At 43.2% G+C, this 27,563-nt stretch overlaps 1 protein-coding gene across 9 annotated transcripts in view; it reads right to left on the bottom strand.

Moving 5' to 3' along the window:
* LOC104997535 (chromosome unknown open reading frame, human C10orf11) overlaps nt 1-27,563 on the bottom strand; it is a 926,454-nt gene that overhangs the window by 247,185 nt on the left and 651,706 nt on the right. For 7 of the 9 annotated variants that reach the window (XM_010852380.1, XM_010852382.1, XM_010852379.1 and 4 more), the window contains one exon: nt 15,466-15,583. In XM_010852380.1, the coding sequence (XP_010850682.1) occupies nt 15,466-15,583 (118 nt within the window). Of the gene's footprint in view, nt 1-7,711; nt 9,891-15,465; nt 15,584-27,563 lie in introns of those variants that run through there. The other 2 variants (XM_010852387.1, XM_010852386.1) reach the window with 2 other exon arrangements.

Genomic DNA, 27,563 nt, shown 5'->3' with positions numbered 1-27,563 from the left:
ATCATATTTAAAACTTAATGCTATTTTATTAAAGACATATGGGCCTCCAAAGTACACATATTAAATGTCATGTAAGAAAAGTAGCAGTTTAAATCATGGTCAAATTCATTTTTGACGTGACTCCTGAGGCTTCCCAAGATCTGAACTATTTCTTTGTAAATCTGGCAGTTTAACCACACTCATAAATCACTTTCAAAGCATATTATTTCTTAATTTTACTGCATTAGAGAACGTTTGGCCTACACAGTGAACTGTTTGTAGCAGTTATGTGAACAAAGTTGCACATTTAGTCACACAATGTGGAAAAGCAGCCCGTGGGGGAGGCAGAAAAGGGGCGGGGCCTCATTCCTTCTGCCCTTTCCCCCCTAAGCAAACGCAATTCACAGAGTTCAGATTTGGCCTCTGTAATCTCAAAGGCCAAAAATCACAATCTGGTACTGAGGCTTTTCTGAGTACAAGGAAGAAAAAATTATTTGCAATTTAATCTTTTTCCAAAACATCCCATGACTAAAAATTAGCATGAGTGCAGAAATCAGAGTTTCTTTTTTTTTAACATTATACTGAACTGAAACAGATTTTTCAGGGGAAAAAACTGTGGCTTGGTGTAATATAGCTCTTGGTTGTTTTCTAATTATCCAGAGGTCCCATATCTCAACCTTGGGTTTTCACAGCCCCTCTAATGATGAGATAATATTCTTTGGACATGTGTAACAAGCCCCCAGACTTCACTCCCTGGTTTTCTCCATTTTACTATGGGCAGAAGTGGACTGACTCCAATGACAAATTCCAGGATCTAAGCAACGGCCTTGATTTCCAGATTCACCAAGGGACTTGGACGAAGATTCAGAAGTTGAGTCCACGGTCACCCAAATGAAAGGGCTTAAGGGCTGACTTCTGCGCCAGGCTTCCCTTTCTTGATTTGGGCCCTGTATGGGCCTTCCCTGGCCCACTCCTGTCCACTTGGGGATGCTGCGCCACTGCCTTCTGTTTGCATCCATGGAAAGGCCTGTGTCGTGCCTAGAAAGACTCCCAAACTCAGGGGCCCAGCCTCCATGAACAGAAGGTCCTCCTTCTCCTCTTAACTTCCCTTCTTTGAAGTATCTTACTTTCATCAGGAAGCAGAGACTTAGTAAAACCTTAGAAACATAAAGTATAAATCCCAGAAAACTCAGTTAAGTCACCAGGAATATAGGGACAGTGCCCTCTTCTATGAACTGAATTATGCTCCCCTAAATTCATATGCTGAAGCACTAACCCCCAGCACTAATCTCCAGGTGCAATCTGACTGCACCTGGAGACTGGGTCCTTGGGAGGTAATTAAGGGTAAATTGAGGACATAAGGCTGGGGCCCTGGCCCAGTAGGACTGAAGCCTTATAAAAAGAGGATGCTCTATCAGTCAGTCAGTTAACATCACTCACATATGTGTGCGAGCGTGTGCTCTCTCTCTTCTGGCCATGTGAGGACATGGGGAGGGGTGGCCGTCCGCAGGCTGGGAAGAGGGCTCTCAGCAGAAGCTGACCATGCGGTCCCTGTCGTGGACCTTCCAGCCTCCAGAACGGTGAGAAAATAAACCTCTGTTTCAGCTACCCAGCTGATGGTGTCCCAATATGGCAGCCCCCAGACAACAAATACGACCCCCAACTCAAGCCAAAACGACCTTCCTCATGTTCACTCATACAACAGGAAGACACAGGAGTGACTCCACACAGGGCTTTTTTGCAAGGCCACAGCTTAGAACACGAGCTACATACCACATAGTGTGGGCTCCTCATACACAGTCTCAGTTCATCCTCACAACAGATGTGAAAGCAGGTCTGATGTTCCTCATATCAACAATGGAGAAACAGATGGGAGGAGGCAGAAGTGCAGTCTTTAATACAAATCTAGATACAAGCCCCAAACGTGGAGTGAGATGGCCTTCAAATGGAGGAGCAAATCTGATGACAGCACATGAACACAGGAAGAATCACAGGATTGCCAGGGAATAAAACAGCCACGATAAATTCAGATTTTCAATCTTCCCTAAAGAATAGCTGGAGGCAACTTCTTGAAGCACATCAAGAACAAAAATAAAGGTTGGGTGCTGGGAGGGAATGAATTAAAATAGGCCTAATAAAACATGGGGGCCTCCACGACAATTCCGATGCCAACAACAACAAATAAACAAAGGCCTCACTTCTAAATTTCACTCTTGAGTTAAAAGCTTCATGAGATAGAAGCCCCACTTTAAAATCCCCCACTCCAAAAGAGAAAATAAAGATACAGCTTTGGAGCCTAGACAGAGAGCATTCGTTGCCTGTTGAAAAGAAATAATGAGTTCTAATTCAGGTAATGTAGCTCAAAATTTACTGCCATATTTTAAAATGCACATGAAAAATAAAATTATCCTAAAATGTCCTTGGTGAAAAGGCTGAATGTAATTGCTATCACTGACAATAGCATTGAACTTCGCTAAATTAACATCAAAGGAAGCCCCAATTACAGAGCATCTGTGCATTATTGATGGTGCACTGTCTGTTAATCTAAGACACTCTTCTGTAAGGAACAGAAAAGCAAATAAAAGAGCTAATTGTACCATCAGCCTTCAAGGACCCCAAGGGCAGACTTGCCCCTTCATGTTGGTGAAGCATCACTTTGCCTGGTCAGAGGGACAGTGGGGATACATCCAGAGTCAGAGTGTGAGCACGGGCCCCGAGAGCCAGCCATGGTGACCACAAATAGACAAAAACAATGAAGAGGCAAAAACACTCCCTCGAGACGTGGAACTAACTCATAAACAAGACCCAATAGCTATGTGGGAACTGGATGTTCCTGGAGAGCTTGACAAGGAGAAACAGTCAGGGATCAGTGGACATCTATTAGGACTCGTCTCCCTTATAACAAGAAACAGCTTGTTTTTACTCCTCAAGGAACCATTTGGGGCAAAGTACACCTCTGGGGTAATTTTTTTTTAAGAAGAAGCAGCTCTCCTCTGAGCACTGGGCTCCTCGCTGAGCCTACTGTGTAGGGAAGGTACCATTATGGAAGTTCCCACTAATTCTGGTAATTACCTGTGTAGACCAGCTTGGTAGTCACTTGGATGAGACCCTGAAAAGTATCTATCAGCCACATTCAGGCAAACAGATCAAATTCCTATTTCAGTCAAATTCTGTGAAGACTTTTCCCTCTGATCAAGTTGGATAACCAGAGGCTTTCCTTCTGCTTTGTTCTATCCACCAATTTTGCTTCTTAGGCCTTTGAGGACAATGAAAAGAACAAGTAAATGATAAGTATCTGACGTGCCTTTCATCACTAAGCTTACATGAGTCTTTATATATATATATATATATATATTCTTCAAGTTGGCTCTTTCGGTCCACTGTTAGAGGCTGGATTGTGCCCCTCCAATTTCTATGTTGAAGTCTAACCCCCAGGACCTCAGCATATGACTATGCTTGGATACAAGGCCCTTAGAGTGGGGACTGCCAGTGAGACCAGTGTGTGGGCCCTAAACTAATACGATGTGTCCTTGTGGGAGGAGAATGTCTGGACACACAAACAGCAGGGGTGTGTGTGCACATCAAGGTGACCATGTGGAGGCTCAGCAAGAAGGCAGCTACCTGCAAGCCAAAGTGAGAGTCCTCAGAAGAAACCAATCTCACCAACACCTTCATCTTGAAACTGGAGCATCAAAGACTGTTAGAAAAGGAATTTCTGCAGTTTAAAACCACCCAGTCCCTGGTATTTGGTGATAGCAGTCCTGGCAAGCTAGTACATCTGATATTAGTTACAGGCAGTTTGGAAATAACCAGAACTCAAGAGCAGAAGTTGAGACTATGCCATCTTCATGTTTTCTTCCTCTCTTAGCCACAGAACTGCAATTCATACATATAATCAAAGTGAACTTCAGAACCAAACTTCAGAACCACGTTCATGACCTTTCCCTAGTGAGCCATCCATCCCATAGGCCTCCCTACCTTCTAGGATTCCTGTCTGCCTGAGGGTTTAGTCCCTACCATCTGATGCCACCATGGGTCCCAGAAGAGACTTTTCAAGCAAGGCAGGGGTTCACGAAGCCAGAGGTCAGAAGGGTAGAGAACAAAGCCCCTGGAACTGACTGACAGTGGGAACACTGAGGCCATCACGATCTTCCCCTGAGACCTCAGTCACTGGCCTCTTCCTCTGTTCTAGCCAAGTTAGTCCTGTACCTCCATCCCAGTCCTTCTCATCACTGGCCTGGAATCATCAGGCTCAAAGCAAAGATCTGTGTGTGTGTGTGTGTGTGTGGTGGGGGTGGGGGTAGGGGGGTGGCAGAGAGCAGGGCAGGTCAAGTGGAATAAAGCCTGTTAAGGATAAGCGGCCGCCCCCAAGTGACCAATGTACCTGCCGCAGCAGACCAGTTCCCTGCCAAGATCTGAGCTTCATGCAGGACACAGGGTGATGTGAGTTTAAATATGGGTGACTTGAAATTAGCACCCCAACTTTATTCTCTGAGAACCCAGTTTCCTAAGAAAGCATGTTTATTTCTCTCTTCTCTTTCTCAACAAGCTTAATTTTTAAAAAACTAAATTGCCAAAGGAAAATACCAAAAATTATCTTTTTTTATTTTATTTTATTTTTTAACTTTACAATATTGTATTGGTTTCGCCATATATCAAAATGAATCCACCACAGGTATACATGTGTTCCCTTCCTGAACCTCCTCCCTCCTCCCTCCCCATACCATCCCTCTGGGTCATCCCAGTGCACCAGCCCCAAGCATCCAGTATCGTGCATTGAACCTGGACTGGCGACTCATTTCATATATGATATTATACATGTTTCAATGCCATTCTCCCAAATCATCCCACCCTCTCCCTCTCCCTCAGAGTCCAAAAGACTGTTCTATACATCAGTGTCTCTTTTGCTGTCTCATATACAGGGTTATTGTTACCATCTTTCTAAATTCCATATATATGCGTTAGTATACTGTATTGGTGTTTTTCTTTCTGACTTACTTCACTCTGTATAATAGGCTCCAGTTTCATCCACCTCATTAGAACTCATTCAAATGTATTCTTTTTAATGGCTGAGTAATACTCCATTGTGTATATGTACCACAGCTTTCTTATCCACTCATCTGCTGATGGATATCTAGGTTGCTTCCATGTCCTGGCTATTATAAACAGTGCTGTGATGAACATTGGGGTACACGTGTCTCTTTCAATTCTGGTTTCCTCAGTGTGTATGCCCAGCAGTGGGATTGCTGGGTCATAAGGCAGTTCTATTTCCAGTTTTTTAAGGAATTTCCACACTGTTCTCCATAGTGGCTGAACTAGTTTGCATTCCTACCAACAGTGTAAGAGGGTTCCCTTTTCTCCATACCCTCTCCAGCATTTATTGCTTGTAGACTTTTGGATCACAGCCATTCTGACTGGCATGAAATGGTACCTCACTGTGGTTTTGATTTGCATTTCTCTGATAATGAGTGATGTTGAGCATCTTTTCATGTGTTTTTTAGCCATCTGAATGTCTTCTTTGGAGAAATGTCTATTTAGTTCCTTGGCCCATTTTTTGATTGGGTCATTTATTCTTCTGGAATTGAGCTGTAGGAGTTGCTTGTATATTTTTGAGATTAGTTGTTTGTCAGTTGCTTCATTTGTTATTATTTTCTCCCATTCTGAAGGCTGTCTTTTCACCTTGCTTATAGTTTCCTTTGTTGTGCAGAAGCTTTTAAGTTTATTTAGGTCCCATTTGTTTATTTTTGTTTTTATTTCCAATATTCTGGGAGGTGGATCATAGAGGATCCTGCTGTGATGTATGTCGGAGAGTGTTTTGCCTATGTTCTCCTCTAGGAGTTTTATAGTTTCTGGTCTTACATTTAGATCTTTAATCCATTTTGAGTTTATTTTTGTGTATGGTGTTAGAAAGTGTTCTAGTTTCATTCTTTTACAAGTGGTTGACCAGTTTTCCCAGCACCACTTGTTAAAGAGATTGTCTTTAATCCATTGTATATTCTTGCCTCTTTTGTCAAAGATAAGGTGTCCATAGGTGTGTGGAGTTATCTCTAGGATTTCTATTTTGTTCCTTTGATCTATATTTCTGTCTTTGTGCCAGTACCATACTGTCTTGATGACTGTGGCTTTGTAGTAGAGACTGAAGTCAGGCAGGTTGATTCCTCCAGTTCCATTTTTCTTTCTCAAGATTGCTTTGGCTATTCGAGGTTTTTTGTATTTCCATACAAATTGTGAAATTATTTGTTCTAGCTCTGTGAAGAATACCGTGGTAGCTTGATAGAGATTGCATTGAATCTATAAATTGCTTTGGGTAGTATACTCATTTTCACTATCTTGATTCTTCCAATCCATGAACATGGTATATTTCTCCATCTATTAGTGTCCTCTTTGATTTCTTTCACCAGTTAGTAGAAGGAAAGAAATCTTAAAAATCAGGGCAGAAATAAAGGCAAAAGAAACAAAAGAGACCATAGCAAAAATCAACAAAGCCAAAAGCTGGTTCTTTGAAAGGATAAACAAAACTGACAAACCATTAACCAGACTCATCAAGAAACAAAGGGAGAAAAATCAAATCAATAAAATTAGAAATGAAAATGGAGAGTTCACAACAGACAACACAGAAATACAAAGGATCATAAGAGACTACTATCAGCAATTATATGCCAACAAAATGGACAACATGGAAGAAATGGACAAATTCTTAGAAAAGTACAACTTTCCAAAACTAGACCAGGAAGAAATAGAAAATCTTAACAGACCCATCACAAGCACGGAAATTGAAACTGTAATCAGAAATCTTCCAGCAAACAAAAGCCCAGGTCCAGACAGCTTCACAGCTGAATTCTACCAAAAATTTAGAGAAGAGCTAATACCTATCCTGCTCAAACTCTTCCAGAAAATTTCAGAGGAAGGTAAACTTCCAAACTCAGTCTATGAGGCCACCATCACCCTAATACCAAAACCTGACAAAGATGCCACAAAAAAAGAAAACTATAGGCCAGTATCACTGATGAACATAGATGCAAAAATCCTTAACAAAATTCTAGCAATCAGAATCCAACAACACATTAAAAAGATCATACACCATGACCAAGTGGGCTTTATCCCAGGGATGCAAGGATTCTTCAATAGCCACAAATCAATCAATGTAATACACCACATTAACAAATTGAAAAATAAAAACCATATGATTATCTCAATAGATGCAGAGAAAGCCTTTGACAAAATTCAACATCCATTTATGATAAAAACTCTCCAGAAAGCAGGAATAGAAGGAACATACCTCAACATAATAAAAGCTATATATGACAAACCCACAGCAAACATTATATTCAATGGTGAAAAATTGAAAGCATTTCCTCTAAAGTCAGGAACAAGACAAGGGTGCCCACTTTCACCATTACTATTCAACATAGTTTTGGAAGTTTTGGCCACAGCAATCAGAGCAGAAAAAGAAATAAAAGGAATCCAAATTGGAAAAGAAGAAGTAAAACTCTCATTGTTTGCAGATGACATGATCCTCTACATAGAAAACCCTAAGACTCCACCAGAAAATTACTAGAACTAATCAATGAATATAGTAAAGTTGCAGGATATAAAATCAACACACAGAAATCCCTTGCATTCCTATACACTAATAAAGAGAAAATAGAAAGAGAAATTGAGGAAACAATTCCATTCACCATTGCAACGAAAAGAATAAAATACTTAGGAATATATCTACCTAAAGAAACTAAAGAACTATATATAGAAAACTATAAAACGCTGGTGAAAGAAATCAAAAATTATCTTCTAAAGTGGCTCAAGAAAATGTCAGGCTGGAAATGTACAGATTACAGACCTAATCAGCTATTAAAGGCTCCATCTCAGTCATTACCAAAGATCACACAAATGAGGATTTCTCATAGCTCAGTTAAGAAGGCTTAAACTCATTCCTTAAAACAAAGGCAGCTGACACCATAGGGGATAATGTCTTCTGGGTAAGAATATGTCAAAGAACTTTTTCAAATGCCAGAGACTGCCAAATGAGTTACCACTGGATCTCTGACAGCCATCAGCTTTCTTCTCATCACAGCATCTAAGCTGCTCACTACCACCCAGACACCTCCCTGCAGTCAGGGGAGGGCTCTGGGCCACAGTTCTGTGGCCCATGTGGCCATCTGAACACCAGCGCTGGCCTGAGCGCTCTGAATGTGGGTGGCCTCCGGCGAGCAGCTGCCTCTGCACAGATTTCCAAAATGCCTGCTCTGCACGGAGAACTGGTGCCCCTCCCCGAGACAGCCAGGGATCCAGACACAAACTCACCCTTACCGTCCTCCCACTGTGAACCCCACCAAGGTTCTTCCTCTTCCTCAAGTTGCACATCTGGCCTAACTAACAGAGCCCTCCACCACCTGGTTCCTACTATTCTTTGCCTAGCTCATGCATTTTACCAAAATGGGTTGGAGGGAATGGTCACAAGGTCAAAACTGAAAATTACAAAGTTACCTCTGGCTCCCTTCCATGTCCTGGTCTTCTCTTTAACTCCTACTTCATATCATATCACCGTGTCTGGAGGATGAAATTTAAGGTATACAGGAAAAAGGGCACGAGCTCAGGGGTCTATGCAGGCCTGAGGAAGAACCTGATTCCATAGTGCTCTGTAATTTTAAGCGATATACGTAAGTTCTCTGATCATCATTTGCAGATTCAAGTTCAAGGAGAAGCTTAAAGATAATATTATTAAGTCAATACTACAATATCAAATATACAGTGCATGCTTAATACCCGCTAGGTGTTGTTCTGACTCACATATCAGCAAAGCGTCACTGCAACTAATAATGCACCTCTAGGCAGCCAGTTGACTCTGAGGCTGGGCTTCCATCCTAATGAGTGAAACAACCAGAAAGCTTACTAAAGTCCGTGCTGTGATATCCAAAACCGCTATGAACTTCACTACCGTGTGCTGTGTCAGTAAAGAGCCCTGGTTCTAGGGGCCAGGGAAAGGCCAGAGGACAGAATGTGAGCACAGATGGCCTCTTGGTCAGGTTTCTGCAGTAGCACTGTTCCTCCTAGGCCCAGGGGCTTATGAGCAGCGTGTCTTTCTCGTGCAGATGTCTGTAGGTGGCTGAAGCAGTTCTGCTTCAGGTTCAGTGTGTGTCTCATGTGATTTCCACAGCAACCGGCAAGTGAGCAAGAGGGGTGAGTGGAAACACATGGCACCTCATGAGGCTTGGCCTAGAGTTTGTATGCTGTCACCTCCATACACATCCCATTGGCCCAAGTGCCACCTGCCCAAGTCCAAAGTCAATGGGATGGAGAAGTATATCCCTCTCTTCGAGGGGAAGCTATGGCAAGGGCAAAGATAGGAGAACAATCTTAGACAAGTGAAGAAAACTACCCCACTTCTCTAAAACAGGTAGGATCTAGAGGCTGCATGCTAGCAACACTTATTCCCCCCAAAACTGCTACTTCCAAGATCTTCTAGGCATATGTTTGTCCAAATATCTTTGGACAAAAGCCAGCATGTTGGAGGACACAGAGGGGAAGAATGTGGAGGTGGGCCATCAGGGTACAACGAAAGCCAATGACTCTAACAGACACTCAGTGATATCTCACCAGGCATTGGACTTAATGGAGAATGATGTCTACTATGTGCAAAGCACCTGGCTGGCCAGGCTGCAGGGACATCTGGACATGGTTCTGAGAGGCTGCAACCACCATCTACAGTTCTATTTCATTTCCCTTTTACCGTGAATTTCAGTCCTCTAGCTACAGGGCTTTGCTAGGGTGCTGGAGACACAGCTTCACTGCGACAGTCTACCTCTGATTTCAGAGAGTTGTTATCCAAAAGCAAAGCCATAGAAAGCTACCAACCTTGTTTCTAAAAAGCAGTACTCTGAAAGCATTTATTTGAGACACAGGATGCCATGGTGCTAAAAATGAGGAAAAAAAAATACAACATCTTTAAGTGATCCCCCATCAAATGAATGTTGCAAACTGAAATCAGAAAAAGAATAAAAACAAATAAACTGAAAATTGTTGGCTTCTGAAGTTGCTTCTAGACACACCACCTAAACATCTTTCAAAAAAGAAATTAAGTAAAAATTTTCCTCCTTTCAAGATTAATTATAAAGTTACTGGAAGTAGAATCTGACTATGTCTCAGGATAAGAAACATCTGTGCGAAAACAGAAATGAACCATAAAACACTAACACATTCAGGTAGTTAGAAATATCTACAAAAATCAACTGACATTTTTCATTTTATTCTGTTTGGCACAGTAGAGAACTTTCAACATACACGGGCTTATTGTCTACTTAACTGCATGTTCACACAGTTTACAAATTTTATTTATAGGCATACCCCTGGCTTTATGAAAAATACATATCTTTAAAAATACTGAGCATAGAACAAACATTAGTAACTACAGCCCACCTAGAGGTAGTTTCGGATAACCTTTCACATGTTCACAATTGGTTACGTGGGGTCAGAGAACATATGAAGGACAAGCACACTGTGCTTTAGAACAAGGTAGCACTTCGTGAAGAGCTAGGCTAGGCACGGAAACCAGTCAGTGAGCCAAACAAGCCATGAGGCAGTGCTCCTTTGAAAAGGAGCACAGACAGAAAGCACAAGAGCGTCAAGACTGAGAAAAATCTCACTTTAATAGCTCATAGACTTGTGGAGTACCCCACCATGTTTTCTGGGAAGAGCTACCTTTTTCCCCCTACAAGCTCTAACATGAGCAGGTGGGTTCTAAGAGAAGGACTCAGAGAACACGTAAGCAGTGACAGGGAGCTCGGATTGCACCCCTGCCCCCATCGTAAGAGTGAAGTTCCATGGAGGACATGTGATCCCAGGGACCACGGTGGACACAGATTCTGCCATCAAAAACAGTAGCAGGGTAAAATCCTTTGGAAAATCAGACATGCAAGCCAGAATCCCTCTTTTTTGCCAACATACGGATCTAAGTTATTATATTTTCTTGAGGTAAGTGTCCTTTTCCTGCTTTTGCAGAGGACCATATTGAGGCAATAAAAAAATGAACCACCTTCTGTGATAGATTTTCCAACATGCTGTGTTCAGTTTATTGTTTTGATGGTACTGGTTGAGCCTCTGTGATACACCAGGCCCAGAGACACAGAAGCAAGGCAAGTCAAGTCCCTGCCCTCAAAGACCTGACACCCCAGGGGGTGAGCAGCTGCCTCATCCCAACAAAGAGCGGGCTTCCAGATACTTCTACTCCTAATATGCTTTTTTTTCTTCATGGAAATTCAAAACCAGACACAGATGGAAGAAGCTAAAGTTACCCAAGAAAGTTTGGGCCCAACTCCAAGAGTCAAGAGCAGGACTGTGTACTGTCATCAGGGAAGGAGGTAGTCCTTGGACCCAAAGAGCTTTCAAATTTCAGTTTAAGGACAAGAATATAAAAGATTTCCAAAGCTACACACATACACATTCTTACAACATCCCCCCAACCCCAAAACAGATACCAATAAACACATCTATGCAAAAGTACGCAAATACACAAGCTATATACCACAGGAAACCTACACAAAGACATGGATGCCATATTTTCAAGGACACACCAAAACTCACAAATAAACCTATGACCCTATCCTGCCTATAAGAGAATGGCCATGACTACAAGCAAAAACACATGTGTAAAAACACTTTCTAACAGAGGCTGAGGTTCTCGGTCCAGCTGCCCTGGTAGCTGCTATTGCTTCTATAAAGATTCCAAAGAGTAAACCATTGGAAGCCAACTTCCTATATGTGCCTGTAAACAAGAGGGCTCAGTTCTAAATAATTATGTCAAAAAAATTGACAACTGTGCTCTTTGCCAGAACAGGGATGAATAATTACAATGTCAGGAAATAATTAAGCAGTTCTGGCTGTCGATTCTTGCACTGTCTCTCTGATGTTAAGGCTGCGTGCCTACCACGCACGCCCTCCTGGACAGGCCTCCATACTGCTTTGATCTACGTTTCTTGGAGCAGTCAGTGGTGGGGCGGGTCAGAGTCTGGTCATTATAGAAGCTGTTCTTGGGGGGCCATCACCTCCTCTATGTCCAACTTGGGTGCTCTCTGCATTGACAATGCCATGATCTAATGGCCAATATTTTTCAGAGCATATATTTTCTTTAAAATTTCAGGAAATGAGCAAAGCCTAGCTGTTGTAGGACCATTCACTACACACACACAGAAAGCAAGATTAGAAGAGCTACTGCAACATTAACTATCAGTTCCTAAAGAATGACAGCATCTTTCCGTAGAACAATCAGAACTCAGACAGAAGGCAGCTTTTAAACAACAAAAGCCAAAAGGCAGCCATGAAGAAGAAATGTGTCATTGTGCGAGACACTGAGAACTGACTCGCACTTCAAGCGCCGGGCCTGCCAGGTACCATATCAAGCCTTCGTGACTTAGGGGGTTTATGAGTTGCTGGATGATTCTGCATTTGTATCAGCCGAGAACACCCAGACTGCCCATTCCCTACCTCCAAGGCAAGGGCTGTGATTGGAGAGGCATTTTCCATTCTCCCAAATACTTTATGTCAGGAATAAAATGAAAACAGCTCCCCAAATCACGGCCCCCTTGATCATCCATCAGAGCATTCTGCTGAACAAGCAAAACAGACTGCCACTGCTTCAGAAAGGACAGAAGCCAACTTGAGATTCTGAGTCCGTGATGAAAAATAGGTCTTCACCAAGCGTGCTCAGCGCAGCGTCGGCAATTCACCAAGAGGAAATTGCTCTCCACTTAGGAGCTGACTCCGAGTGTACACATACCTCCCAGAACATACATATGTATGTATACACAGAGATGGAACGCATATACACACACCTGCAAGGAACAAACACACGTCTGTACATACTGTGAGCAGGCGAGAACCAGCCTTTCTAACACCAATTTATTAATTCAGCAAGGAGCTCATTTGGCTTCTTTCTAGCTGAAAGAAAAATAGAAGCGCATCTCTCTGCAAAAAAAAAAAAAAAAAAAACAGACAAAAGGGAATTGTCTGCCATTCACAAGAGGCACGAGAGTCAGATATGAAACTGGCAACACAGAGAAATCCTCCAGTATACTGAAAGGGTCACGGGGTAAATAGAACACTACACAGGGGAGCCCAGGTGGCTGAGTTCTTATCCCAATTCTGCCTCCAAGGGACTTTGGGGCCTTAGGGAACTATATCCTCTCCCTGTTCCTGCACCCATAAGATGAAAGCACAGACCAGAGAGTTTTGCAGCCCTCCCTTTTCCAGTTTGAAAATCATGGGACTCTATAAAAGGATAGCCACCAAAAGTCCTGATGCTTTGTCAGAGTATTTTTGTCTTTCTCCAAATATTGATAATTAATGGGTATTTCAAAGCTTAACACAGTTAGTAAAAATGTGTTAGTAAAGATTCAATCACACAAATGAGCTGGTTCTGTAAAGTGATCAGACACCGACTGGGAGCTCTGAAGAGCATTTCTGTCAATGGTGCTAATGACTCAGAATCAGCCACTGCCAGATTTTAAGGAGCCCGTCCCTGCTTTCAAAGGCAGGGGACACCTTCAGTTCTCGCCCATATCTACTCCAGCAGAATAGTCCTGCTTTTACCTGTTTTCTTCACTTAGGCCTTCCTTGGAGGTTCTGTTTGAACAGAGAGATGCACAGAGGGAATGGTGAGCTCAGTGCTCCAGGAATAAGAGATGAAAGAATGTGGGGTCTGCAGTTAGATACATGGGTGAAGCTTGGGTTTTCGCAATTATGAGTTCATGACTGGGGCAGCCCAAACAGCATCCCCAGGCCTGAGTTACTGCATCTGTAGAGTAAGTCAATGCTCCCTTCCTTCCACATTTGAAGGTTATGTGAGGATGCACATAACTGGACACAGTAGTGGACACCACTGATACCCCATTCCAATATGACGGGTATTATCTTTATGACCTCTCCAGATTTCCAGTGACAGTAGAGAGCTTCCATGTCAAAGACAATGAAAGCAGGAGAAATAGAATCTATTCTATAAAATGCGTGCATACACAATGGTGAGAAATGCAGGATGTGTGGGAACTCAAAATATTATCAACACTCCATTTGTTGTATTTTGGTTTGGTGATACTGGCTGTCTTTAGAATCTTTTAACCAAAAAAAAAAAAAAAAAAGGAAGCCAAGAAATAATTTCATTTGAACAAAATCACAAAAGCTGGAATAACTAAAGGCAGTCATGAGCAATACATCAAATCAGTGTCTCCATAAGGAAAACCGTTAACACTTTAATAGCTACGAAACGAATCACTCAATTAATTTCCCACATGCTGAAACAGGTAACAATACATTTATCTGCCAGTATTCTACTCTCCATATCATATATTTCCACAACTGTTAGCAATTTTATTCAGCATAACGGGAAATAAGTTGCACCTCATGGATTCAGGGAAAGAAAGTAGCCTGAGGTCTGCTGCCAGCTGAGCGACTTGATGGAAGAGGTTTCATTTTTCTGTTTTGGTTCTGTTTGTTTTTTCCTCTTTCTCTCTTAATCATTTCCAATGCACGTGCAGAGTGCTCCAAGTCCATCAGTGAGGACAAATGAGACCTCAAGGATCTCTGGGCCAAAGATTTCAACACACAAACTAGGCTCCCACAGGAAGTGACTGCAGCTCCTCAGAGCTCTAGGACACGATGGACCTCCAAAGGAGTCATGAAGCCCATTCCCCAGCCTCAGGCTTCACTGAAGGATCCTAGCTCCTTCCAAGCCCATGTCCTTCATAACCTCCTTGTGTGTGAATCCAAGACCCCAAGCCAAATCCCCCTTACCTCATCAGTGCTGTCATTAACATGACACCATGTCCAATCCCCTGGCCTCGAAGCAGACTCAGCTAGTGAAACAAAGGTCAGTAAACAGCATTCGCCTGAGCTCTGGAGAGCCAAATGAAGGACGCACACACCAGTCTCAGACCACATTGTCAGAAAAATTGCCTTCCGTGCTAACAGTATCTCCAAGGGCTACTGAGCCCTCACCTGTGAACAAGAGACAAGCACTCTCCCCCAGCTACCCCTTGGCCCCGAGAAAGAAGAGCCCCCGCTGAGGCACTAGAGGAACCCCACCTACCCGAGAAACAGTAATGTCCAGTGCTCTCCTGTTTCTCCTTCCTCAGCTCCAGAGTCTGCAGAGGTCTCACCTTGTAAATGAAACACTTTCAAGGAGGCCTGAAATCCTCCTTGCTTCGAAATTCTCCTTGATGCTGGGAACATCACCATAGGCTGTGCATGATGCTGCTTCATTGGTACAAGAGCCATTTGTCTGAAATCACCTTACCAATCACTTTGTAATACCAACAATGTCCCCCTAGAGTCCCAGGATGACCCAGCTTATACCAACCTCTACTTCTTGTTTGGCCAATGGTGTATCCATGGATGAAATCCTGGTGCATTCTGAACACATGGGAGGACTTCCTCCAGCCTTGAAAATACCCAGCGGGTGAGGCATGAATCCTCACAAAGAACAGAGAGTCGAGGGCTTACCTTGGGCTTCACCACCTTCATGAAGGCCCCTCTGACCAAAGCTTCCTCTCGTTCTTGTTTGGTTACTTTCCGAGCATCCAGAAACTTCAAATTGGGCAGCTTGTGCAGAACAAAGCATCTGGGAGAGAACAGTCAGAGACAGCTCAGGAAGACGGATGATGGACTCAAAGGTTCATGCAATTTATCTGATGTTCAGGAAACTATATCATTAAGTCTTCAGAAGTTTAGACCTTGGGTGCTGCTTCTCTCCTCTTCTTTCACAATGAATAATCACTCTTTGGGGAAATTCAAATGGTTCTGTTTTATACAGATATGCAACTAAACTTTCAAAACATACACTAATGGTTGTTCTTGACTCAAAGGTATACTCACAAACTGCACACCTGGATTCACCAATAAGATCCTATCCATGTATTTACCTTTTTCCATTCTGAAAATCTTTGATGCACAAGAAATTCTCAGAGAAAATAACCTACAACCTGATCACACCATTCATGTTACTGTCATTCTTATGGGTCATCTTTATTATTCTCATCTCGGAGAGAACAAAAAAACCTTCATTTTGAAGCTGAGACAAGAGACTTTAATTTGCCATCAGGACAATAATAATAACCTGGACAACTCTGGGATAGAAGTAAGAACATACATAGCTGAGAAATTGCTTCCTTGAGGGATCAGACAGACATGCTGAGGACTTTTTTCTCATCATCACTGAGTTACTTCTACACTGGCACTATGAAAATTATCTCCATCAAGGAGAAACAAGGGGAGTTGGTTTCCAGTGGACATTAACAGCCCAAATATGCCATATGGTCTCCCTGCAAAGAGTCTTTGGGATCCATTACCATCTTTAAGGATAACCGAATGACTGACTACTTGTGTGATGAACTATCTTTAAGCAGGTGTATGGATTTGACAAGAAGACTCATCTGGTCAGAAGACAGGTACATAAACATATAAAAAATGATACGAAAGGTATAGACACCTGCCTCTAGCTCTCCTTCCTCAGGGACAGTCACCGACCCAGAAGCTTTCCATCAAGCTCCTATACTCCTCCAATCAAAGGAGCAATTGTTTAGACCCTTTCCTGCTTAGGAGGAAAAGGTAGGTATCCAATGTCAAGAGCGGTAAGTCACATCATCTGCATGGGAATCTGACTTTTTCTCCCTGTATCCTGCATCCTCAGTATTCACTCATCTTTCCAAATCCCAACCCTCAAGAAGTTTTCTTCTGCATCCCCAGCCCACATTGCTTTCTCCCTTCTCAATACGCCAAGGAGGCATTTTTAGCACCCTGCAGTCTAACACCATATTATTTTCTAATTGTCCTTCAGTTTAATGTCCTCACCAAAACTATAAGCTTCTTGAAGACAGGGACCAATTTTTCTTTCTCACTCTCAAACCATTTTGGAAAGAAGTATTAGAATGGACACTATAAAATGCCAGTTCATTTCAGTTGCACAAATGTTTCTTAAGCACCTACTTCATGCCAGGCCTAGGTATACAGAGGTATACAACATGGTTCCTGCTCTTTCAGTTCAGTTCAGTCACTCAATTGTGTTCAACTTTTTGCGACCCCATGGACTGCAGCATGCCAGGCTTCCCTGTCCATTACCACTCCTGGAACTTGCTCAAACTCATGTCCATCGAGTCAGTGATGCCATCCAATCATCTCATCCTCTGCTGTCTCTTTCTCTTCCTGCCCTCAATCTTTCCCAACATCAAAGTCTTCAAATGAGCCAATTCTTTGTATCAGGTGGCCAAAGTATTAGAGCTTCAGCTTCAGCATCCATCCTTCCAATGAATATTTAGGACTGATTTCCTTTAGGATGGACTGGTTGGATCTCCTTGCAGTCCAAGGGACTCTCAAGAGTCTTCTCCAACACCACAGTTCAAAAGCATCAATTCTTCTGTGCTCAGCTTTCTTTATGGTCCAGCTCTCACATCCATACATGATTACTGGAAAAACCATAGCTTTGACTAGACAGACCATGATCAGCAAAGTAATGTCTCTGTTGTTTAATATACTGTCTACGTTGGTGATAGCTTTTCTTCCAAGGAGTAAGCGTCTTTTAATTTCATGGCTGCAGTCACCATCTACAATGATCTTGGAGCCCCCCAAAATAAAGTCTCTCACTGTTTACATTGTTTCCCCATCTATTTGCCATGAAGCGATGGGACTGGATGCCATGATCTTCGTTTTCTGAATGTTGAGCTTTAAGCCAGCTTTTTCATTCTCCTCTTTCACTTTCATCAAGAGACTCTTTAGTTCCTCTTCGCTTTCTGCCACAAGGGTGGTGTCATCTGCATATCTGAGGTTATTGATATTTCTCCCGGCAATCTTGATGCCAGCTTGTGCTTCCTCCAGCCCAGCGTTTCTCATGATGTACTCTGCATATAAGTTAAATAAGCAGGCTGACAATACACAGCCTTGACGTCCTCCTTTTCCTATTTGGAGCCAGTCCGTTTCTCCATGTCCAGTTCTAACTGTTGCCTCTTGACCTGCATACAGATCACTCAGGAGCAGGTAAGATGGTCTGATATTCCCATTTCTTGAAGAATTTTCCACAGTTTTTTGAGATCCACACAGTCAAAGGCTTTAGTGTAGTCAATGAAGCAAAAGTAGATGTTTTTCTGGAATTCTCTGCTTTTTCTATGATCCAACGGATGTTGGCAATTTAAGGGGTTCTAATATAATGGGGAAGATGAGTTCAAAGACAGAAATTAGAAATTGGCACAGCTAAGCACCAAGTTTGAGGTTATGCACAAATTAGCTTTGCGAACACAAAGAAAGAAGAACAAGCAATCTTAAGAAAGCTTCAAAGAAACAAGCCCTAAAGCAGTTCCCAAACACTAAGTTCTTTTCTCAGTGCAAAGTTACTTGAGGTGTGAGCAGGCCTCCCTCCTCACTGGAGCCTTAGGTCCCCAAGGCCAGCACCCCCAGTTCATAGGATGGTCCTACATTATCAAAGGGCCTCACATATGCTTGTCCAGGTGAAAGACTCAGCTGATCACTCAAATGCCAAATAGCTCAGAGGTTTCTAGTCACAGCCTTCCTATGACTTAAAGTCAAAAATATTCTAAATTCTTTTGTGGTATCCTTTTCCTGCTCAGAAACTTCCACACCAACATCTGAGGTCCTAGAAATTTGACTACCTACTTCCTGCTCTCTCCCTGGCCTCAAGCTACTCATTATCTTCTTTCTTACTTCTCTCTAAGCCTCTTCTTTCCCTCTCCAAATGCCACCTAAGCTTACTCTAAATTAGACAAGTTCTGCAAAGGCCCCAATACCTTTCTATCCTCCAGAAGAACTCCCACTGGCCTCAGTCAGTGTCAGAGAAAACTTCCATCTTCTGCTTGTAGCAGCAAAGTCTTGATGACAACAGATTCTTTCAAATAAAGACACGTACAGACAGAAACAATATGTCAGGAGTGACGCTCAAAGGAGTAAAGACACCCACTAAGTGTAGGGTGGGAAAAGATGAATATTCAGGTGAAGAAAAATCAGTATTAGAAAATCAGCCAATGTTTAATGATGGAATGAAAGATGTCTTCACGGGGCTGGCAGGAACCATGGTGACAACAGACAGCATGTTGTCATTTCGCCCCACTTTGGATCACAGCCCTGAAATCAAAGGAGAGAGAGAGAAGCGCTAGCTTTTAAGCTAGTTAAAAAATTTTAGATGACAAAGAGCTACTGTTTTCAGAGCAGTCTTCTTTCAACACCAAAGAAACATCCACGAAACAGGCTGCCAGCTCCCCTGAAACTAGGGGTGCCCGGACTCCCACCCAGTTGGTCAGCCTGGATTTCCATGTGGCTGATGCCTAAAGATGTCTGAGAGATACTAGGAAGGCTCGTTCCAAATAGTTCAGTATGAGACTCAGCTCAGGACTCCGGTATGTCCCTTAGGAGATGTCTTCTTTCATTTATTTACACATTCACCCACCCAGCAAATACTTAGAGACTACCACCTGCCAAGAACTGAGCCTGGTGCTAAGAATGGGTGATGCACAAAACAGACAAGGTCCCTACTCTCAACGAACTTACATTCTAGCTCAGTGGGTCCCAGACTTGAGGAGGTGACAGAATCCCCCAGAGGCCTTGTTGAAACCCAAGTCACAGGGTCCCTCCCTAGAGTTTCTGATTCACTGCATCTGGAATGAAGTTTCAAATTTACATTCTAGTAAGTTCCCAGGTGAGGCTGATATGCTGCTAGGCCTGCTGAGAATCACTGTCCAAGTACAAAAACACCACAAGGATTAATAGTTTTGGAATTATGAAGTTGATAAGGTGGCCAAGTGTATCCTTCCCAGTTCAGCTAGTGGTCTGTCCTGCCCCCAATGTCTACGGTCCCCAGTGCCCAGACAGAAGCCATATCCACCAGACCTTCTTTCTTGCCCCTTGGTGGTTTGGAACCAGCTCTAAACCAGCTCTGCCAATGCTTAGTCAGTGAGCTTTCTGCCTGCCCGTCCCATTCTGGTCTTGGGAGATCTATTTCCCTTTGTTCTAGGTCATGTCAGGGTGTCAAAAGCTGCAGCTTCAATCCTGAGTATAATACAAGTTTGCCATAAAAATACAAGAGAGGATTCCCGAAGCCACAGAATGAAGGCTTTTACAATATCAATTCAACCCTTGTAAATTTAATCCAGGGTTATTTGTTGCACCAAAATCTCTTTACTGTGATGTATTACTTAGTTACCAGGGTTATCACAGCCGTATCCTAAAGTTGCATAGTACATAAAACATTTCAGTTAACAATGCGGGAAGGTTAACTCCCCCAGATAACCTGCAATCACCAGGGCTAGTCCAGATGACATGCCTCTGTCAGCTTCCACGAGCTATTGATGGTTCAATCAGTTTGTTTTGAAGGTAAAGTACAACAAAAGGGCAGTAAACTTATTCAGACTGTCAACAGGGGCTATCGGGAATGGGGCTTGCAGGTAAGTAATTCTGGGTGTTTTAAAGCTATTATCAAACAGCAATGGTTGAAGGAAGAGACAGCTACTAATAACACAGAAGGCAGCCATCATAAACCACTTTATGGCAGAAACCCCCGTCCATAAATCCTGCGGCACCCGGAGACAGCTTCAGATTTATAAAACTGCTTGTTAAGCCAGGGCACTGCTTAATGAAAAGAGATCCGTCTAAGTTCTCAGGCTCACATCCCCAGCCCCAGAGGGCAATGCCAATTTTCCTGACCTTCCCAAGGTGGTTGGGAGAAAGCCTCAGGGCCGGGAGGGGTGTGGCGCGAAGTCAGAGGCCCTCCTGGCTGTGACATGGAGGGTGAGGTTACCCAGAGGAGACCAGGGACCCTGGGAAGGTGTTCAAAGAACCACCTGTCTCTGCATACAGATTCTTAAAAAGTGAGACCCACACACAGCTTTTCAGGTTCTCTCTCTTTTCATAGAGGAAGTGCCATTTCCTGAAAGAAATCCTCTAAAGAGATGCTTACAACTGGTAGGGGGACAAAAACAACAGCAGAAAGCCTTTTTGGTTTGTTTGGTTTTTGCTCCCAAGTCAGTTTTCTCTACCAAAAGCTCTGGCACTTTTCATCCAGACTTCAAAGGGAAGGGAGGATGCTGTCTCCTGCCCACATCTGCTCCCCCGGGGGATCTGGCTGCTCCCCAGGCCCTCTGCACAACTACAGGCACATCAAGATGGATCTCCTACATCTGCTCCTGGGGCTGGCTGCCATGTTTCTTCTTCTGAGACTCTACCCAAGAAACACCGCATTTCCAGATCCCAAGGGAACTGCATGTGGAGTCACGGGGACTTTTCCCACCTCCCCCCTTTACAGCATTCTATGCTTCTTCCTATTGCTTCTTGGTGCCTTCTTGCTCTCATGCATGGGAAATGGGGAGACAAGCTGGGGGTCACCCCACTGGGGGCCCCTGAAGGCAGCAACAGGTGATCCGTGAACTGTTCTCATCCTTTCACAAAGCTTAACAGGAAAGCATGAACACGCCAGCAGAACACCAAGCTTCTTTGCTCTGGATGGCATCAACCCCATTTGGTAACACTGCTTACCTCATGCTGATCAAAAACTCTGATCAGCAACTAAACGTCTCTGACTAATTTTGAAAAGTTAGCAGTGGCTTAAATGAAGCTTACTGAAGAGACCAAAGCTTTCAAGTGTATGTGTTGGAGGGAAAAACAAAAGGGGAGTCTTCCCAGCAAAAAGCGTGTGGACTCACAGGGTAGAGGAAAGAGCCCAGACTCTGGGCTGAGCTTTCTGTGTGACCCTGGCACAGTCTCTGCCGCCTTCCTGAGCTTCAGTTTCTCCATCCGTGCCATGAAGGGAGTGGGCTAATGCTACCCCGCCTGTTAAGCTTCAGTTTGCTCGCTTGATTTCTATGTGCCTCCAAGTTAATCCACAATAAATACATCCGTATTCTCCTCTTTCGTATTGCTCCAATTTGCTTGTCTCACTACCCACTCACACCTTCAGGTAAGGGAGGACAGTGAGGAAAAGTCAATAAAGACCACAGAGTAATGAACAAAGACCGCGAGTGAAGAGATGACAACGCTCTCCCTCTAATGAGCCGAGGTGAGCTCACCTACAGCATTAATGAACGCCTGACAACCAGCCAAGGCCAGCTGATTTCCCTCACAGTTCACCGGCAGCACGTTTGAAGTCTCGGTGCAAATAATACACCCACAGGATAGACCAAGGCCCTCTACAGAGGGGAACCAGCAATTACTCTGTGGGTTTCTGTCACTTTGATCTCTAGGTTGTGACCTTTGCTTTCCTGTGATCTTCAAAGCCCAGATTGCAGATTAGCTGGAGAATGCTCACTGGGTTATGTAAGCCACAAGTTTTACGGCTCCTCTACGGCTGGGAAGTGGTGGAAGCCAGGGCGGCCAGCAGCGGACGGCCGGTTCCTCCCTCCTGCCCTTGGCTGAGTGTGACAGACACTGGGCAGGCCTCAGGGCTGCTCCCTGGGAGGGAACAAAGAAAGGGCGTCATGTTTTAAATAATTTCAAGTTGTAAGGAATACAGAGGAGCCTACTGAGGAGGAGGGAGGAAGGAGAGACTCGCCAGAGACTGGAGTGGCAGGAGACAATAAAGGGTTTAGCGACAGAAGGATTTAGTGAAGCAGTGCTCGGAGCCCAAGACACCAATGGCCTTGTTTGATGCGTGAGGTCTGGCACATGTGCACCCTGACCTGAACTCCACCATCTTTCCTTAGCAAGAGGAAAGAAAAGACTGACAAAGGAAGGCAAGAAATAGAGCCTACTGGGCACCCAAGCTCCCCATACTTGATTCATTGTCTGGCCAGTATTCAAGTCCATGGGAGGCCCCAAGGGGATCCCCAGGATGATGGTGGTCCCCCAGCTCACTTGGCTGCCTCACTCTCCTTCCGCCCCAATCCTGAAGGCTGCTGCCTTCAGGTCCAGCACCTCCGCTCAATGTGAACCTCCATTCAGCCTTCACCCCAAATAGCTGCCCAGTGTGTGCACACGGCAGAGCAGCAGCAGGCTTCAGCGCCTATAATGGCATGGCAATGGACACATTTCAGCCACAAGCTATGATGAATGGCGTAGAGAAACCCCAGGCTCGGCTTTGCTCCGGTCCCAGCAGGACCAGGGCACCGCTAAACAGCCTGGTAGTGTGCTCATGCTCACATACAGATTTAATGAGGCTGTTTTACTGTGTGGACATGTGCCAAGAAAATCCAACTGGGCATACAGGGGGTACGTGAGGAAGGAAAAGGGGTGCTGTGGGGGGAGGGGAGGAAAGCATCCACAGAACCTAAAGCGGCTCTGGGGTCATTTCCAATAGCTCCATAAATCTGGTCACTTCCCATTTCTGGCCCAGTGGTTGGCCACAACGTGACCTAAAACTGGGCTGACCTCTCTGAAATCAACATCTCTCATGGAAATGAAACAAGAGACATACTTGTTTTGATGTATGGCTGGGTGACATATTATAAATATTACATCACATAACCACAGAGGATGCCAATCAATAAGAAATTTTTTTAGACAGCACTAAATGAACCATGGATTCTTGTTTCTGAATACACTCCTTTAAGTTTCCTACTACTGCTTAAATGATTAATAGAAGACATATTGTCAGAAAATGTACTTAAAGTGAAAAACAGTAAACTGTAGAAATATCATTCATGTTTTCAGCAATTTTATAGTGAAAATGTCTCATAAATTTGCATAGAGGCCCTCCTATTAGACTCTCAGTAACAGCTTGAAGGAAGGCCGACCTCATGCTTTGTGGATGAAGGGCCAGGAAAATATTTTACCGAAAGGAAACAAAAGGTGGCTACATTGCTTTGTAGAAACCCCAAATGCCACAGGAACTTGGCATTCAGAAGTCTTGTTGTGAAACTCTAAAATTTCTCAGGGACAAATAATGCACGAGCTCCAGGATGAATAAAGGAGGGCTTTTTACAGACCACAGAACAGAAATGCCTTATCCACCCATTCATCTCATCCAAATACAAGGGTGATGATGCTTGTTAAACCAGAAATTAAAAATAAGTAAAATGAATACAAAAATTAGAACTTCCATTGAACAGGCCTATGAGTCCGCTCACGCAGTCCGTACGTCACTGGGTGGCCCACACTGAATCCCCTTCCACTGCTCTTAGTTCCTGTCTCTCTCGGAGGGTGAGCATCTTGCTGGTGTTGTGGATTTTCTAAGGTAATTCTGACCAGATGTGAGTCCAGCTGCATGTGGCCCCTAGAATCCAGCCCCTAATGGCAATCTTGACATATATGCAGTAACACAGAGCCTTCCCAGCCCCAGCCCCCAGGGGCTTCTGGGGTAACAGAAGTTAGGAGGGTATGATTGAAGGGTACCCAGACATGCCCAGGAGAAGGATCACTCTACTACAATCCAATCTTTGCTAAAGAATCATGACCAAACACCCAACACTTGGGTGGATTCTGAAGGGCCGAGCCTTGCTTTTTAATTGCATTTGTTGATATCCAAGTGGATCTAGTTCCAAATAGGCAGTGGGCACCCAAGGTGCCCAAAGAGCCCCACATTTCTCTACAAGTATTCAGCTCATCAGAGGGCAGGGTGATTTCAGGCCACCTCCTCTAGACAGATACCAAGCCCCTGTTCCACAGCCAGCACTACTTTCGGTATCGATAAGGCTTCAAAGGGCAAGAAGATGCTGTCCCGACTTTCAGGAAGCCATTCTCTGGATGTTGACATGTATGAAGTAGTAAGAGAAATGTGTAAAAAGGAATATATTAAATGGTATGAGTGTTAACAGAGGATCTGTCACTGCCTGGGAGCAAAGTGTCGCAGAACAGCAGAGCCAACAAAGAATTTAAATACTCTTTAGTCCAGTAGTTCTTAATTAAGCATCAATGTCACCTATTGCCTATTTCATTGCATTTGGCACTAAATTAATCAAAACGATTGGATGAATCACAAGTATAGCCTTGGTTAAGTGTCACTGATCGAAACTGTCCTCCCCATTTTAAAAGTCCCACCAGCAAAACTAGACTCCATATCAGATCTTTTGATCTGGCTCCTTATACCACAGGTCTGAGTATTGTTTCCAATGAGACTAGTTACAATAACAACAGTAAAAATTAGTATTAGCTTTTCTTTTTCTTTTACACCCTTATAAACCTTTCTTTGAGACGGAATAAAGTGGAGTGGGAGATTTTCCTCAGTCTGTTCAGTTCAATTCAGTTGTTCAGTCATGTCCGACCCTTTGCAACCCCGTGAACTGCAGCATGCCAGGCCTCCCTGTCTATCACCAACTCCCGGAGTTTACCCAAACTCATGTTCATTGAGTCAGTGATGCCATCCAACTATCTCATCCTCTGTCGTCCCCTTCTCCTCCTGCTCTCTATCTTTCCCAGCATCAGGGTCTTTAGTCTGTTGCTCTCATTCCAAAAAACGTGCCTACGGTTCAGTTCACATATAACTTCATGAATGAGTAAAGGAATAAACTTGTGTGTGAATGTGTGCATATACACATATGGGTGTATATGTACACATATACAATTTATTGGGTGATTTTAAATAATTAAAACAAGAAATCTGAAGAAAAAAGTCAGAAAACAAGAATTTCCAAAAAAATTCTTGGTTTACTAAACATGATATCTGAGAGAACTTTCTTCCACCACCTGACCCTTCTAAGATATATTTTATAATAAGTTGCTGCCAGAAGATAAAATGTTTTAAAACAACCTCTTCATACATGGCATCACCTGTTAAAGGTGCCAAAGTTGATGAGAGTAACTGTTAAAATAAAATTAAGTTCAAAGTGATTAACTTAGAAGATTGATTTATAAATTTTAACTATTCACTTGCTGGATATTAACCATATTTCTCCTACGAGAAATCACATTCAAATCAACAGTATCACATCCCAGATAAAAGTCTTCATGAGAAAAATTGATTTATTACAGTTCTTTTAAGATAGGGATAGAACTTTATTCTAAGATGGCTTAAAAATAGTCTAAGATTCCTTCAAAATTCCTCCCAATAAAGTATAACTGAAATTCTGCTGTACCCTTACTAACATGTATGTTTCTTTTTAAATATATATTTTGAAGAGATTTCAATATTTCTTGCAGCTTTGCCTTTATACAAAATGCATGCCCTTAAATACGCTCCTTCATCACTACAGATTTAAAAATCTGAACCCCAAAGGACCAGTTCCTCTCAAACTATTATCCTCTCTCGCCAATGGTGCACTGGGACGACCCAGAGGGATGGTATGGGGAGGGAGGAGGGTTCAGGATGGGGAACACATGTATACCTGTGGCAGATTCATTTTGATATATGGCAAAACCAGTACAATATTGTAAAGTTAAAAAAAAAAAAACTTACTTTCTAGTAGTCCTTCCTACTAAATAGATAGTCAATACCAAAATCAGATTGATTATATTCTTTGCAGCCAAAGATGGAGAAGCTCTATACAGTCAGCAAAAACAAGACTGGGAGCTCACTGTGGCTCAGACCATGAACTCCTTATTGCCAAATTCAGACTTAAATTGAAGAAAGTAGGGAAAACCACTAGACCATTCAGGTATGAACTAAATCAAATCCCTTATGTTTATACAGTGGAAGTGAGAAATAGTCAAGGAATTAGATCTGATAGAGTTCTTGAAGAACTATGGATGGACATTCATGAAATTGTACAAGAGGCAGTGATCAAGACCATCCCCAAGAAAAAGAAATGCAAAAAGGCAAAATAGTTGTCTGAGGAGGGCTTACAAATAGCTGAGAAAAGAAAAGAAGCTAAACACAAAAGAGAAAAGGTAAAATATACCCATTTGAATGCAGCATTCCAAAGAACAGCAAGGAGAGATAAGAAAGCCTTCCTCAGTGATCAGTGCAAAGAAATAGAGGAAAACAATAGAACGGGAAAGACTGGCGATCTCTTCAAGGAAATTAGAGATACCAAGGGAACATTTCATGCAAAGATGCCCACAATAAAGGACAGAAATGGTATGGACCTCACAGAAGCAGAAGATATCAAGAAGAGGTGGCAAGAATACACAGAAGAACTATACAAAAAGATCTTCATGACCCAGATAATCATGATGGTGTGATCACTGACCTAGAGCCAGACATCCTGGAATACAAAGTCAAGTGGGCCTTAGGAAGCATCACTACAAACAAAGCTAGTGGAGGTGATGGAATTCCAGTTGAGCTCTTTCAAATCCTGAAAGATGATGCTGTGAAAGTGCTGCACTCCTTATGCCAGCAAATTTGGAAAACTCAGCAGTGGCCACAGTACTGGAAAAGGACAGTTCATTCTGATCCCAAAGAAAGGCAATGCCAAACAATGCTCAAACTACTGCACAATTGCACTCATCTCACATGCTAGCAAAGTAATGCTCCAAATTCTCCAAGACAGGCTTCAACAATACATGAACCATGAACTTCCAGATGTTCAAGCTGGTTTTAGAAAAGGCAGAGGAACCAGAGATCAAATTGCCAACATCCGCTGGATCATTGAAAAAGCAAGAGAGTTCCAGAAAAACATCTACTTCTGCAGGACTACGCCAAAGCCTTTGATGGTGTGGATCACAACAAACTGTGGCAAATACTTCAAGAGATGGGAATACCAGACCACCCGACCTGCCTCCTGGGAAATCTGCATGCA

Source organism: Bison bison, unplaced genomic scaffold (genome assembly GCF_000754665.1).
Source record: "Bison bison bison isolate TAMUID 2011002044 unplaced genomic scaffold, Bison_UMD1.0 scf7180017864309, whole genome shotgun sequence".
Classification (NCBI taxonomy): domain Eukaryota; kingdom Metazoa; phylum Chordata; class Mammalia; order Artiodactyla; family Bovidae; genus Bison; species Bison bison.
This window is presented reverse-complemented; position numbering and strand designations above follow the sequence as displayed.